This window comes from Ambystoma mexicanum, chromosome 14 (genome assembly GCF_040938575.1).
Source record: "Ambystoma mexicanum isolate Mex_15411 chromosome 14, UKY_AmexF1_1, whole genome shotgun sequence".
NCBI lineage: Eukaryota > Metazoa > Chordata > Amphibia > Caudata > Ambystomatidae > Ambystoma > Ambystoma mexicanum.
This window is the reverse complement of record NC_090940.1, coordinates 650,490,343-650,506,268: the sequence shown is the minus strand read 5'-3', so window position 1 is coordinate 650,506,268 and position 15,926 is coordinate 650,490,343. Positions and strand designations below refer to the sequence as shown.

Genomic DNA, 15,926 nt, shown 5'->3' with positions numbered 1-15,926 from the left:
CTTCCCCCAACCGGCGAACCATGGGACATGGCCTCATGACTGAGTGGGAGCGGCTGCAGCGTTACCTGAGGGCAAAGAGGCAACTGCCCGAGCGGCCTTGGCACCACGGGTACCCTGTCGTCCACCTCTGGTACCCCTGCGTTGGCCTCTTTGACTGCCAGCTCCTCTCGCTTTACTGAAGGACGAGTAATAGCGAAAGGAACCACCCCTCCACTGCTGTCCCCTAGGACGAAAAGGCGGAGGTTGGCGAATTGCAGCGCCCAACGACTTCGCTGCAGCTTTTGAGGTCTGCAACCTCTCAAGGCTCTCGTCAGCCTTCCTGCCAAAAAGGTGTTCACCGTCAAAGGGCATGTTGAGGAGCCGGGACTGCACATCAGGAGCAAACCCCGACTTCCGCAACCACGCAAACCTGCGTATCACGGTGCTCGCCGCCATGGACCTACTGACGCATTCAGCTAAGTCCAAGCCCGACTGAACGGACTCACACATGGCATCCTTACCATCCTGGACCATAGCAAGGAAACCATCCCGTTCGTCCCCTTCGGGAATATGTTCAGCCGCTAACGCAACACAGTTCCACAGAGTGTGTGTGAAACGAGACAAGGCACAAATGGAGTTGGCCGCCTGAAGCGCCATACCACCTGAAGAAAACACTTTCTTCGCCCAGCCATCAAAACGTTTGTCGTCCCTATCAGGAGGGATGGTAGGGTACGACGCCTGCTTTGCCGGGGCCGTGGCCGCCTGCACCACCAAACTCTCCGGAGTGGGGTGCCTGGTCAAGTAGCAGGGGTCGCTACTGGCTGGACGGTATTTTCGCGACAAGGATCTGCCCACCGCCGGGAGACTCTCCGGAGCAGTCCAAGCCGCCGCCGCCACCCTTCTCTGTAAAGCCATATGGAACGGCAGTACCGGGTCAGTTGGGGGACCAACATCAAGGATGTCCGTCAGATCATCCTGCACAAACTCCCCTGGGGGAGCAGACCATCCCAAGTACTCAGAAACCCTAGCCATAAGGCGCCGGTACGAGGAATCGGCATGAGAGCCAGGCTCAGGCCTACAAAACTCCACCTCCGGAGAGGTGTCCAGTCCACTGGCATCATGCAGTGACTGCCTCAAATCGTCAAACTGACTATGGCCCGAGACAATTTCATCTGGAACCTGACTAGGAACCAGGCCATCAGAATCCTCATCCGTCTCTGAAATATATTCCAGGTGGCGAAAAGAAGGCACCCGAGAGTGCTTGCTCTTAACCAGAGCCTTCCTAGGGGGTTCCCCCGTGCCACGGGGTACCTCCGATGCGAAAGGCGTCGAGCGAATCGGCGCCGACGTCGAGAGAACAGGCATCGGCGTCGAGGAAATCGGCGTCGACGTCAGATGCAGCGCCGCCAGCATCGGCGGCGTCGACACAGCCCTCGAAGCCAGAGCCCCGAGCGTGTCCCTCGACGACCTGAGCGTCGACGGCTTCGACGACTTCCTCGGACCCGGAGCCTCGAGAAAGCCTGTCGACGCCCTCGACGCCTCAGACGTCGATGTCTTCCTCGAAGACCTCACAGGTGCACACGGTCTCGAACGCGTCGAGGACCGGGACCTGGAACGGGTACGTCGAGAACGAGTCTCCTTGTCCGAACGGGACCTCTCCCGTGACTCGTGCCGACCACTCTTGCGAGCGGTGTCTCTCGACCTCTCACGACCGACCCCACTCGCGGGCGCGGACGGCTTAGTACCCTGCGACTCAAGAATCGCCAGCATTTTCTTCCCGAAGGAAGCCCATTCCTCCGGGGTCGCACGGCTGGTGGGGTAAGCGACGTGCCGGGCAGAGTCCTCCGAAGAGGACCTGGAAGACGACCGGTGTCGGCGCTTCCGAGAATGCCTTGAAGAGGCTGAGGAGTGGCGAGACCGACTCCTAGAAGGAGACCCACAAGACTTCCGACGATGACGCGGAGAGTCACCCCTCGAATCATCCGTCGAAAGCCCCGCATTCGACTTCCGGGGCTTGGACACCCGACCTACCGACAACTTCTTCTTACGTTCGCATAAGGCTTTGGACGTGAGCGACTGGCAGTCGATACAGTCATCCGTGTCGTGGGCCTCCCCGAGACACCAGAGGCAGGCGTCGTGCGAGTCCGTCACCGACATCTTGGACCCACACTCCCCGCACTTCTTGAAACCCGGACGCGGGGTCGAAGACGAAGTAGAAGACATCTTCACACAAAGGATTTTCACAAAACGAACATGTTCGAAGAACCGAGAAGAACAGAACTCCAAAGAGTCGAGGCGTTAACCGAGAATCACGAAGCAACACGTTCGCGGAAAAAACGGAACTGAGGCTACGGGCGTCGTGCGTCCTACTTATCACATCGGATGACGTCGGACGAGGTCCTCGACGACGGCACATCGGCGTCATCGACGCAGGACGCCGAAAAAAGTTTCCGAAGCAGCACAGCTGTGGTGATTACATGTCATAGATATGGAATACGTCGGAGGACCCAATCCCCTCGAACTATTGTTTGAACTGAACATTTCTAAAATACTACCTGAACAGTTCAGGGGAAGGGAATCCTCCCCTGGAAATAAGAATTGTTTTGCTGGATTTATATACTTAGTTTTTGCACTTATTCTTCTGAGTTTAAAGCAGAAACCTTTGCTTCGCACATTTTTGCTGTTCATTTTTTATTGGAGGGTCAGGTACATTTTGGACACAAGGACAGTTTCCCTAAGTTGGAGGACGAGACACAGACTGATCCCTAGTTTTGCTTTCATAAGCATGGAAACTCATTAGGAAAGGGACAGGAAGGCATCTATACAAACCCTTTTTATTTTAATAAAATGTTTAATGTCCACCTCACATTTCTGATCCCTCACAGTACTGTGCACTTACTGGAACCTTGTTAGAAGCCCCGTGGGAAGGATATTGTCCCAGTCCATGACAGAGCCAGATTACTCATTAGACGTGTGCCTAGCGGCGCCCTTGCCCAGAACCTGCATTCTCTCCAGAACCTAAATTGCAACTGGCCTCCTGTCATTGACAAGTTAATGTATGCATGGGAGGCCTTGGTGACAGATGTGGATGTTTCTTGATCACCCAAGGATAAGATGGTAGTGTGACTAAAAGGGAGCCAGAGGTGATGGGCTTAGAGCGCTGCATGGTAAAATCGGCATGCCCACATTGTCAAACCATATGTTCCTTTTTTACATGACCACATTTTGTCCAATTTTGTACTTTGTGTACAAATAATAATAATAACTTGTCATTTTATTTTTAACAGGTTTTACTTTGCAAAGTTATATAACAAACTACTTGTAATTTATATTATTAGTGTAAAAAAAACAAAAACGATTTGTTTCAGAAAAATTGCATCTAAGAATGTTTTTGCGTGTTTGCACTTTGTACAACACTTTTACACGTAGCTGCCTTATACTTTGTAAGCTTCTCTTCGCTACAAGTCATCAATCAGGTTTTCACACAAAAGGCAGCGTCTAATGCCTGTGGCTCAACAGTATTTAAGAAACACCTTCTCAGTAATAATGTTATATTTCAAATATCTTTTGAATGTAGGAAAAAGAAAAGGTTTATGGACTCAATTTTACAACCTGCTACAGCGTATATGTGTCTATGATCCTAAGAGGTGGACAGTTTCTTGCCCCTTTACTTCATTTGTGCTGGAGTGTGCATGCGTTTCGGTGCTAAATGGTTTATTACAAAGTTTATTATCGTAAATAGGAATTTCTTACAATATTCTATAGTAAGTGCAGTTTAGATGCGCTTAATGCTTCATTACATTACATTACATGGCATTTATAATGCGCACTATAGCCCCGCAGGCATGAAGGCGCGGACAAAGTAACATATAAGTGGAGACTCAAGGACCTGGAGAATCTGAGACAAGTGAGACGTAAAGATAACTACTTGATGCCTATGCGTTCTGAATCACTACCAGATAATACTTATCAAGTAAAGAGTAGGGTTTTCAAATCTTTCTTAAAGTTTACTAGCGATTTGTGGTTGCGCATGTATCCTGGCAATTGGTTCCACAAAATGGGCGCTTTAAATGCGAACGCACCATTCTCAGCTTTGGATGTTCTAGGTCTGGATGGCACTAGTAGATTTTGTGACCCAGATCTCAGGGTTCTGGAATTAACTTTCTCCTTGATGTGGAGCTGCAGGTAGGATGGCATCTTTTGCATCCTACACTTAAAAGTAATGACCAGAGTCCTAAACTTGATCCTTGATTCTATAGGCAACCAATGAAGGGAGCGCCTGGCCTCCGATACATGATCTCGCCTAGAGAGCCCCAACACAACTCTCACAGCCCAGTTCAATCTGGAGCCTTTTTAGGTCCAGAGTACAAGTACCCAGTAGTAAACTACAACAGTAGTCCATCTTTGCTCCGACAATTGCTCTCGCAATGGTTTCAGCGCTTTTTTGTGAAATAAGCGGTCTCATATGTGACAGTAACTTAACATAATAGACCGCTGATGAAACAACCGAAGTTGAGCTCTCATATTAAGTGTCTGGTCGAGAGTTACTCCCAGTATTTTAGTTTTTGGGAGTGGAGCTATATTACTGTCTCCTCACTTGAAAGAGCTGTAGGACTGGTTCAGATTGTGCAAGGCGTGTGAGCTGCCCACAATCATTAACTCTGTCTTACTCCTATTAAGGGCAAGATAGTTGTCCAGCATCCATTTCTCAATAAGACTAAAGATGCTATTGACTTCGAGCCCATCCTGATCATGGAATCCCGTCAAAGGAACTACGCACTGGGTGTCATCTGCATAATTTGAGAATATCACACCCTCCTCCTCTAACATAAAGAAGAAAGGAGCCATGAATAGATTGTATAAACATGGAGATGTACTGGGCCCTTGTGGGACGCCATAAAGGACTGGAACTGGTGAAGCTTTGGCTATGTCCGAATAGACTCTACAATGTCTGTGTTCAACAAAGGAGGCTCCACGAGGCCGCAGAATCAGAGAAATTGCCGACTTCTTTCAACCTAGTATTGAGCATAGAATGTTCAATTAAATCGAAGGCCGCCGATTGGTCTAATGAGATGACCAGAGATAGCCTGCTCTTATCCATATAGGTTAAAAGTTTTGATTTCAACTCCAGGAGAGATGTCTGTACCAAATAATTTTCTGAATCCCGACTGATGGGAGTGCAGAATAGAGAATTGGTTCAAGTGCTCAGCAATTTGGTCATATGCAACACAATCGAGTATTTTCAATAAAAAAAGGGTGTTTGAAATGCGCCGGAAATTCAAAGGGTTATCCCTGGCTAGTGCCGGTTTCTTAATGATCGGAGTGACCATGGTTTGTTTTGAAACAAATCAGTACCTTGTCCTCCATCAAGGAGGCATTTACAAACATGCAGACTGCTTTGATAATACTTGGGGCACAGGTTTTAACCATCATAGATGCACATGCGTCTCCTCTACAGTACGATGGTTTCATCTGTTCAATCATTTTTGCTAGATCAGATTCACTTATTGAATGAAAATTAAATTGTGGGACGTCTGGGTCCCTATTAAAGACTTTAGTTGAGTAATTGTCCAAAAGTACGGAAGGCGGCTTTTTTTTTATCAAGCATTGCCGATCGGATGTTGTTCAACTTATTTTGGAGTCCATCCTGGATACGTTGACACCACTGTCATTTTTTACTAAAGGACCTAATGGGTCTGGAGTTATTTCCTGTTCTTTTAGTATTTTGAATATTTCTTTAGTGTCTGATTTAGCATTACTGATGCGATTGTTATGAAAGTCTCTTTTGGCAAAGAGAATAGCATTTGTGTACACTCTAACTGTGCTCTTATAAATTGCTAGAAGATTTGGATTATGTTCATGTTTCCACACATGAAAGGCTTTCGAGGGGGCTTCAGTAAAACACTTCACTGGGGCCTCTCATACAGTTAAATGTCTTCCTTAAGTGAAATAAAAAAAATACTATGAGATAAACCTACTCACCTATCAACTTTGCAAGCTTTGTACCAGCCGCCATACTCCCCAAATGCTGTGCCGTCTTTCTGCTTCCCCTAAAGAAATGAAAGAATGTTATGGATTTACTTTTATACTCTTGTGACATACTGCAAACATCGAAGAAGGTTTGTAGGAAAACTGAATGCTTACTTTGCATTCTTCTCGCTCTTCAGCATGCATCCAAATGGGTTTGTTTTCATCTAGCGGAAAAACAAAAGGAAGCATCTTTCAAAATAAAAGCCTCTGAAAGTATGCTATGCAGCAGCCAACAAAATCCTGAATCACGCCACTTCCTTTTTCTACAGATGTTGCTATGGGGGGCAATGAAATTAGAACAGAAAAGCCCCAAAAGAACTGAAACTTTCTACACCACGGGAAAGGGAGCATTGCGGGGACATTTCTCATAAATAAGTACATAAATAAATGTGCACGCCCCAAACTGGGTTACTATCCACTTAGCCATCACAGTCAAAGAAGATCCCAATACCTTTTCGAAAAAAGAACGAATGCCCAGATTAAGTCAATTAAGAGTATTGAATGAAGCGCTGCATGTTCTCCTCAACAGAAATAATTCCATCAACTTTCCAAAATGTTCTTCGCATTTATGTTACCATGTCCACTTGATTATCAACAGAGATAATCCAGGGATGCTGTGAACAGACATAGGCTACATGTTGCTAATGAAAATTGAACCCTAGTTGAATGCAAACCATGTGTGACCAGATTTTACATGATGCTTATAAGTAAGCATCAAAGTAAGGATCCACCTGCCCACACAAAGGTCTGCCCGCACAAGACAAAGCTTTTAAGTTGAAGTCTGATCACACTTTTGCTAAAAATTACGGATGGGTTCGGAACATCCCCTTGTCCTTGTCAAAGTCAGAATATGGTTTCCAGCAAAAAGCAACTGCAGTTCATTTACAGAGTTTTCCTCCCTCTGCTCCATGAGAAGATCCGGACTGAGAGGTAAGAACCTGTAGGAAGATGATCTAGGCGAATAAGGTCCAAGAACCAGAACCTCTGCGGTGATCATAAGGTTGCAGTTCGGAGACTCTAAACTTGGCTGGGAACTTGATGGTAACTCGAGTAGGGGGGCATATTGATGGTATTTTGTGTTGAGTGTAGTGGCAAATCGAGCCATCTGAGGGAAACCCAAGTACAGAGGAGTTTTGCTATGACTGAGTTCCCATCCGTGGCTCTGATTATGAATTATTCAAAGGAAGTCAGATTCTCCATTTTTAACATCCGATTGGTGAGCAGCTTGATGAAGGTGGCTCCAGCTAAGAATCAAGTCCATTTCCAAAACAAGAACCTGTGGGAAAGGTTGGTGTGCCCCCTACCCTGCTCGAGTATATAAAAAAGGCTGTGCTGTTGTTCATGTGCAGTGCACCAACGCTCTGTAATGTGAGCAGGGACAAACGGCTTTCAGCAAAATAACCTTCAGCTCTTTCATCCCTAGCCCCAACTCCTGAGGTTACCAAAGGTCCTGTACAAGATGGTCCTGAAAGGTGGCTCCCCAACCAAACATTGAAAGCTTGGACAGAACCATCACAGTTGGAAAAGGAAGTCAGAATGAGACCCTGTGTGCAGACTTATTTCTTTCTCTCAAAAGAGTAGATCTCACTGGATGTGGTGTGGGGGAAAACGGAGTACTTACATTTTTTTTTAATAAACTCCTCAGATACTTTACTGCCTTTATAATGATAACTGAGTCTATGCTAACTGAGGTTTAAGATCTAAGGTTTATCTCGCTGCCACACTAACTATGCAGACACGTACAGTGTAACACTCGTACACAAAGTAAATATGCTGAAGGAGACTGCTATAAGTTGGTCACACAGAATAGTAGCAGACACTAAATCATACACACACAAGATTAGAAACAGTACCTGATGAAAGTTTGCCACAGTCTCTTATAGACCGGCAAAGACCGGCTTGGGGCTGATGTGCCTTACGTTTCTGTAAATGCGGCTCCAAGGTTTAAGATCTATGGTGAGGGTGGGGGAGATGTGGCCAGCAGCCATGCAGTGAGGCTGCTTTAGTTCAGAGCTGCTGCTTGATCCTTTTGTTAATGGGCTAGAATGCTGTCAGATACAATCAATTTGTCTTGGAATTGCTGTGAGCTGCAGATGAGCGAGCTAGGTGCGGCATATGAGGCGGCAGAGCTGGGAATCGGGTGATACGGAGCACGAAAGCCGCCTCAAGCAAAGAGAAGCAGCACTGAAAATGGCAGCCGTGACTGTGGCGGCGGGAAGAAGCAGCTGCCTGGCGATTGAAAAGTGATCTGACTGGGTGTCAAGAGCGGATGGGCGCGCCTTGCAGTGCGCCTGGCTGAGAAGGGACCGGCAGCCGGAGCTGGTGTCCATTGTGGGGCAATAGGGGCTAAGCCCTGTGGTCATTGATGAATTTCTGGCCCCCTGGGTGGGGTGACACAATTATTGGCTCACCTTTGCAGATGAATGCTGGAGGGCAGTATGGCCTTAGCTGGTGCGGGGGCGAACACAGAGAGTAAAGCCACTAGGCAGATTGATGGGGCAGTGGGAAACAGAAGGCCCGGATATGCACACCTATGTCAAGGAATAGTGGCGTGGGCATAATCACCTGGAATGTAAGAGGTCTTAATAATTGCGTGAAAAGACTGCAAATACACACCTACTTGGTCAGGAGGGGCATTGAGGTGGCAATGCTAAAAGAGGAACACCTCACAGCAGACAGACAAGCCACTATGGCCAGGAAATGGGGAGGCAAGATGTATGGCTCGCCTTATTCTGCATATACCAGAAGTGTCCTTATTTGGATTGCTCCGGCTGCTCCTTTCCAGCTACTGGAGTTCAAGAGCGATGATGAGGACAGAATGATCGTGGAGCACGGACTGTGGGAAAACAGGGAAGACGGTTTGTTAACACATATGCCCCGAACCATGATGCCACTGTGTTTTTTAAGTCGTTATACTCAAACCTATAGGCATATAGGGAATCTGCATGGGTTTGGGATGGTGACTTTAATTGTACCCTCAATACGGGCCTGGATGGGTCAGATAAAAAACATAAGAAGCCTGCGCCGCCGGCTAGAGCGCTGGGCTCCCTTTTGTGGGACTTAAGATTGGTGGATATTTGGAGGGAGACATACTGTGAAACACAAGGTTATTCTAATTTTTTCGGCCCCTCACGCTGTATACACTAGGCTAGATTACATCGTCACGGGGAGGGAAATTCTGGGAGAATTCGTACATATAGAGTACAAGGCCAGGGTGCTCTCCGACCATGCCCAGTTAATAACAAAATGGCAGGGCACCACCCTGAGACCCTGGATACCTACCTGGCGGCTAAGGTCGGAAGCCCTACAAGATGAGGTTTTCAATGAGTACTTGCAAAAGCAGATAGAGGATTACGTCGACAATACAGATAGCGTGGCAAAAACAAGCACTCTCTGGGATGCATTTAAAGTAGTCATGCCGGGGGGAGCGATAGGAAAAATGGGAGGTCTCAGGAAAGAAATACTGCAAGCCCTAGAAGACAAACGAAAATGATATAGCAAAGGTGGAAGCTACGATGTTAGGACCACTTGTGGAGTCAGGGAAGCTGATGGGACTGAGGCAAAAGTGCATGGGGAAATGGGACGGGCTGGGAAGATTTGATTTGGAGATGCAGTTGAGTGTTCCCCCTCCGGACCCTCCTGGGCCCTGGTTAGCGACATTTTTGCATTCATATTCGGGCCCCCAGACCTGCTCACAGTCCTCTTCCCCCCCCGATCCTTACCCGCTTCCTTATCCCTCCTCCCGCCTCCCAGCCCACCCCCGCCCCTTGATTGGTGCTATTGATGGTCTTAACCGACCTTCCCGGGGCAGTTCTCTGCCTGACAGCCCCTTCGGCTAAGGGCCCCAAGCCAAAGGGCGGCTCCTACCTTGGCAGCTCCAAACCGTGTCTGCAGGTATCAGCAGGGGAAACCAGTGGTCAGCCATCAACCAGCAGCTACAATCAATGTAGGAGTGGTCAGGATGAAGGATAGAGCATTCACTCTACCCTGGAACTCGTACCACTTAGCAAACACACCTACATTGCGATAGTATGGCGATTGCCAGCCTGCGGCTTACCCCAGAGAATTGTTCAGACTGACCAGATTTAGATCTAGAATGCTCCACACTGTTATGGTACTGTAAATGTTAGCCTGCACCACACTGTTCAGCATTGTGATTACTTGACTGCATCGTACCCCAGACAACTGTTCAATTGCCTCCATCTCGGTTAAGTATATGGTGAAAATACTGCATTGTGAAACCTAGGCCGCTCTCCCACTATACAGGACTCTCACATCTAGGCATAGCCTCCATCTCTGATCAGCATATGGTGAAAATACTGCATTGTGAAAACTAGGCCGCTGTCATAAGCGATAGGAATTCCAAACAGGTCACACAACCCAATACCAGGAGTAAAATCACCTCTCACACTCACGATACCTCCTCGACCAGTAATAGCGCTAAGTTTCCAAAGTCACAATTAGTTCAGGGTTCTAGGCTACCTGTGGTGCGAGGGAAGCGTGGGCGGTCCTTGTTGCAAGGCCGGGGTGGCTCTCGCCTTCACTACGTTCCTCGCTTCCATTGGCAGCTTCCTTGGAGGTTGCGAGCAGGCAGACGCTGCTGACCGCGTTCGCTTCCTGGTTACGGGACGCTTTCCCGATCACGTGACTTGTCATCCGCTCACATGATCGGCAGCCACACAACAAGCCGGGTTATTCGAATAGCTTGTTGCTTCACAGCTGTTTCCCGTAACACTGTTCAGCGTCTCGTCTCAGGATTCAAGTTTCACGGTACTTGACCTCGGCTCACGGATCACGGACTGCTTCCTCATTCAACCTTTGGCACCACTACTTGTTCGGCACGGATACACGGAATACTGACCTTTGGATTACGAACTTTGGACTGCCTTTGGATCTTCCTCTTGCTTTGTTTGCCTTTCATGAACACTCGGAATCGAACCTCGGACTGCATATTGGATTTGCCTTCGCCTCGCCCCATCTGTTAAAGTCACGCTCAAGCATCGTTTCATACCAAGTGCCACGAGACATCCAGGTGTTGACAGCCAGCACTACCAGGCTTCAGGGACTGTCTGCGCGCACCCTTGCACCACCACTCCCGATCCCAGCCAATCCCTTATCGGGTTTAGGTAAGATCTTTGGGTATTTAGAGTGTGCCTGTTTTCATACTTATACTGTAACTGTTTGTGTTAATACTTGGCTTCCTTCCCAAAGCCTTTGGGTCTGCGGTTGTGCCTGGTTCCTGTTGAACAACACCAACACCTGTGGCTTCAAGGCTCGCACAGAGAGTATTCTGTTACCTCTCTGTGGGGAACTTGGGGACAGAGGCCCTATTACTCTTCACGACACAGCAAGTCTGACAGACGGTGAAGCCAGTGTGTTCGTGATGAGTCTAGAGGCTGCAGCCGACGACCCCGTGGCTGCGTTGGTACAAGCAATTACAGTATTAAGAGCAGCCATGGCGGCCGCTAATACGGTTATACACCAGCGCCTAGATTCCATCCAAAGTGGTCAGCACCCACTACTCGCTGATGCAGAGTTTGGGGATGCCGTGGCCCAAATCCCAGTGATTCAACCTGTAGCCCCAGCCGCTTCACCACAGGTGCCCGTAATCATGCCCACTCCTTTTCCACTAGCAGCCCCGGAGAGATTTCATGGAGACCCCAGGAGGTTTCGCACGTTTCTAAATCAATGTAAGTTACATTTCCTCTGTAGACCACAGGCCTTTCCCGATTCCACCACCAAGGCTGCATTCACCCTGTCTCATTTAGCTGGCACTGCTGCAGCATGGGCCAACCCACTACTCGAAACCAACAGTCCGGCCCTTTATGATTTCGAGTTGCTCGTGACTGAAATGTCTCATGTATTTGACACACGACATAAGGCCCAGTCTCGGGATCTCGAGTTACTAGACCTAGAACGGTACATTAATTGAGTACATCACCAAATTCAATCAGTTGGCTGTTGAAACCTCATGGCCCGATACAAAGAAGGCAGTGGTGTTCTACAGGGGTTTAAGTAATTCTATGAAGGATGCTATGGCGGTTGTTCCCTCTTTACCCACTCAACATACTGAGCTAGTAGACCTCGCCCTACAGATTGATGCAAGACGTTCTGAACGTCAATCTGAGACTGGGCTTTCTAACACGGTTCCTGTGTCCCCTTCTCCAGAAACAGGTGGGGAGCCTATGCAGATAGGGGGTATTCGGAGCCCAATTTCACCATTAGAAAGGGAGCGACGAAGAACTGACAATGCATGCTATTACTGTGGATTAAATGGACATTTTGTAAAAACCTGTCCACGACGTCCGAAGCTAAAAAACCCAGTTTTCAGATTGCTGGAACCTAGATCCGAGGGCTAGGTCGAGCATTTCTCCTGCACTCTCGGAAACCGTACCTGCCTTTGGTCGTGTCAGACCAGTGGTTGTACAGGCTACATTAACAACCACACCGGGCATTGTCCACTCAGTATCCATCATAATAGATTCAGGTGCCACGGGCAATTATGTGGATATCAAGCTAGCCGAGTCTCTGAATCTGCCCCTGGTCAACAAATATCTTCCTGAACCCGTGCTGGCAGTAGATGGCACTGCACTGATTTCTGGCCCAATCAGCCAACAGACAGCTCCACTCACGTTACACATACACAACATCCACCAGGAAACAATCATGTTTGATCTAATTGCAATGCCACAGTTTGGTTTGATATTAGGCATTCCATGGCTGAAAGAACACAACCCCTTGATTAACTGGAAGACAGGGCAAGTCCATTTCGAGTCAGAGTTGTGTCAGAATTATTGCCTCACCGCACATGAGGGGATTGAATCTCCACCGATGGCTTTGGGGGACCATCGCTCAACTGACCCTGAGTGATGATGCCCCACCCCCCCACCGATTCACACTTAGTGGGGGCAGTTCCAACTGGTGTTCCTGTTGAATACCAGGACTTTCAGTCCGTCTTTGACCAGGGATCTTCCGAAGTTCTTCCCCCACATCGGCCCTATGACTGTCCTATTGATTTAGTCCCCGATTCCGTTATTCCCTCAGGTCGTATCTACTCTTTGTCCCCCTCAGAAGAGAATGCTCTAAAGGAATATATTCATAAGGCCCTGAAGATCGGTCACATTCGCCCTTCCACTTCCCCGGCGGCGAGTCCCATTTTCTTTGTTCCCAAAAGAGAAGGCGACTTGCGCCCTTGTGTGGATTACCGCCACTTAAACTCCATCACCATAAAGAATCGGTACCCAATACCATTGATCACTCCGTTATTGGATTGTCTAAGCCATGCTACGGTATTTACCAAGCATGATCTACGGGGTGCATATAATCTGATCAGGATTCACCCCGGGGACGAATGGAAAACGGCCTTCTGTTCACGATACGGCCTGTTTGAATATGTGGTCATGCCATTCGGGCTGTGCAACGCCCCTGCCACATTCCAGCGCTTTATGAATGAGGTTTTTAATGACCTACTAGATGTCTGTGTCGCAGTCTACCTCGACGACATTCTCATTTTTTCTCATTCTATGAAGGAGCATGTGACATGTTCGCGAGGTATTGTCTCGCCTTCGCCGTTTCTCTCTTTTTGCTAAGCCCGAGAAGTGTCAATTCCATACTGACAACGAGGAATTTCTAGGATTCTTTATCACTCCAGGGGGGCTAGCCATGAACCAGTCCAAAGTTCAAACTGTGTTAGAGTGGCCAAGACCCAGGACCCTTAAGGCTCTACCGTCATTCCTGGGTTTCTCGAACTTCTATCGACGGTTTATTCAGGATTTTCTACACTTGTAGCACCACTTACAGCCTTGACTAGCCCTAGTGTACCCTTTTTGAGGTTGGCGGACCATCAAGCAGCTTTTGATGCATTGAAATCAGCATTTACTACTGCCCCCGTTCTGAAGCCTCCAGAATCGGAACTTCCTTTCGTTGTGGAGGCAGATGCGTCTTCGTTTGCCCTGGGCGCCGTGTTGTCCCAACATTGTCCTTCTTCTGGTCAACTCCATCCGGTGGCTTGTCATTCTCGGAATTTCTCCCCTGCGGAAAGCCACTACACTGTGACCGAGAAGGAACTGTTGGCCATCAAAGACGCCTTTCAAGTCTGGCAGCATCATTTATTGGGAGCAAAACATCAAGTCACGGTGTTCACAGATCATAGGAACCTCCAGGACTTGGCTTCGCTCAAGTGCCTCAATAGTCGTCAGGTGCGGTGGCATTTATTCTTTACGGCCTATGACCTCCTGATCAGACATCGATCGGGCCTGTCCCATGGGAAGGCGGATGCTCTCTCTCGTTCTCCTGGCGGGGTTTCCTTACCTGTGTTTCCCGAGACTTTGTTAGAGCAACATGTCATATGTCTATGTACACCACCAGTTTCCCTTCTCTCCTCCATCCGCACTTGGGTATCACAACACCCCGAGCAAGTCTCCAAATGGGATCCAGTGATTCATGAGGGCTTGCCCTTTATTCAGCACAAACTACTGTTGCCCACAACGGACACCCGCAACCTCGCTCTGGAGTGGTCCCACGACAGCGCCATTAATGGTCACCCTGGCCAGAAACGGACGCTGGCACTCCTTAAGCAATGGTGTTGGTGGGCGTCCATGAAACGGGACGTGGAATGTTATGTTAACACGTGTGCAATCTGTGCCCAGTGTAAGCATCGCCACGGTCGCCCGGTCGGGTTGTTACGCCCATTGCCTGTACCCCCTAGACCTTGGCACACGATTACAATGGACTTTGTAACAGACCTTCCTCGAATCCAGGGGTTCAATACAATATGGGTAGTGGTGGATTCATTCTCCAAATTGGCTCGCTTTGTCCCCTGTTCTGGCATTCCCTCGGCTCCCGTATTGGCTAACCTCTTTTTCAAGTCTGTCTTTTGTCTTTTTGGGTTGCCCACTGTGATCATCTCGGACAGAGGGCCTCAGTTCACCTCTCGGTTCTGGCGGGCACTTACCGGTCTCCTGGGGATTGATTCCCGATTTTCGACCGCATATCATCCGGAGACGGATGGCCAAACCGAGAGGGTGAATCAGTCCATGGAACAATATTTACGCTCTCTCATTTTACAACATCAACAATCATGGTACAATGTCTTACACCTAGCGGAGTTAACATATAACAATGCTCCACACTCATCTACTGGCTCCTCTCCTTTTTACGTCCTGTACGGTCAGCACCCCCGTACTCTCCCCATCCCCGATTATTCTTGCTCTGCCAATCCCGCTGCTGTGGCTTGTGTTCGTGACTTAGTGGCCATCCATGCTCAGACGCTTGCACATCTTTGAGAGTCTCAGGTGTCCGCTAAGTCTGCGGCTGACACTCGGAGGGTGGAGGGCCCTTCCTACGCTGTGGGTGATAGGGTTTGGCTTTCGTCTCGACATCACCGATTGCCTGGGTGTCGAAAATTGCTGCCCCGCTTCGTGGGTCCCTATAGGGTCAGCAAGGTGGTCAACACGGTGGCTTTCCGCCTGGCAGTCCCCGTCTCTTGGCACATACACCCCGTTTTTCATACTTCCCTCTTGAAACCATGTCCCGCTCCTACCCGTCTTAGAGGTTCCCCTGGTCCTGTTTCTGTGGGTGGTTCTGAGGAGTTTGAGGTAGCTGACATTTTGGGTTCTCGTGTGGTCAGGGGTGGTCTCCAGTACTTGGTGGATTGGGTTGGTTATGTCCCAGAGGAGATATGTCCAGAGGAGATTGGGTTTCTGAGGCTGATGTCCATGCCCCATGCCTTGTCTCCCGTTTTCACTTGTCACATCCCTCTTGCCCCTGTGGTCGTGGGCCATTAGGGAGGGGCTCTGTCATGCGTGATAGCAATTCCAAACAGGTCACACAACCCAATACCAGGAGTAAAATCACCTCTCACACTCACAATCCCTCCTCGACCAGTAATAGTTTCCAAAGTCACAATTAGTTCAGGG

At 48.7% G+C, this 15,926-nt stretch overlaps 1 protein-coding gene across 16 annotated transcripts in view; it reads right to left on the bottom strand.

The window, feature by feature from the left end:
• KLC1 (kinesin light chain 1) overlaps positions 1-15,926 on the bottom strand; it is a 469,931-nt gene that overhangs the window by 144,900 nt on the left and 309,105 nt on the right. For all 16 annotated transcript variants that reach the window (XM_069638172.1, XM_069638170.1, XM_069638175.1 and 13 more), the window contains 2 exons: positions 6,124-6,173; positions 5,962-6,029 (listed from right to left, as the gene is read on the bottom strand). In XM_069638172.1, coding sequence (XP_069494273.1) covers positions 5,962-6,029; positions 6,124-6,173 — 118 coding nt within the window. The remainder of the gene's footprint in view (positions 1-5,961; positions 6,030-6,123; positions 6,174-15,926) is intronic.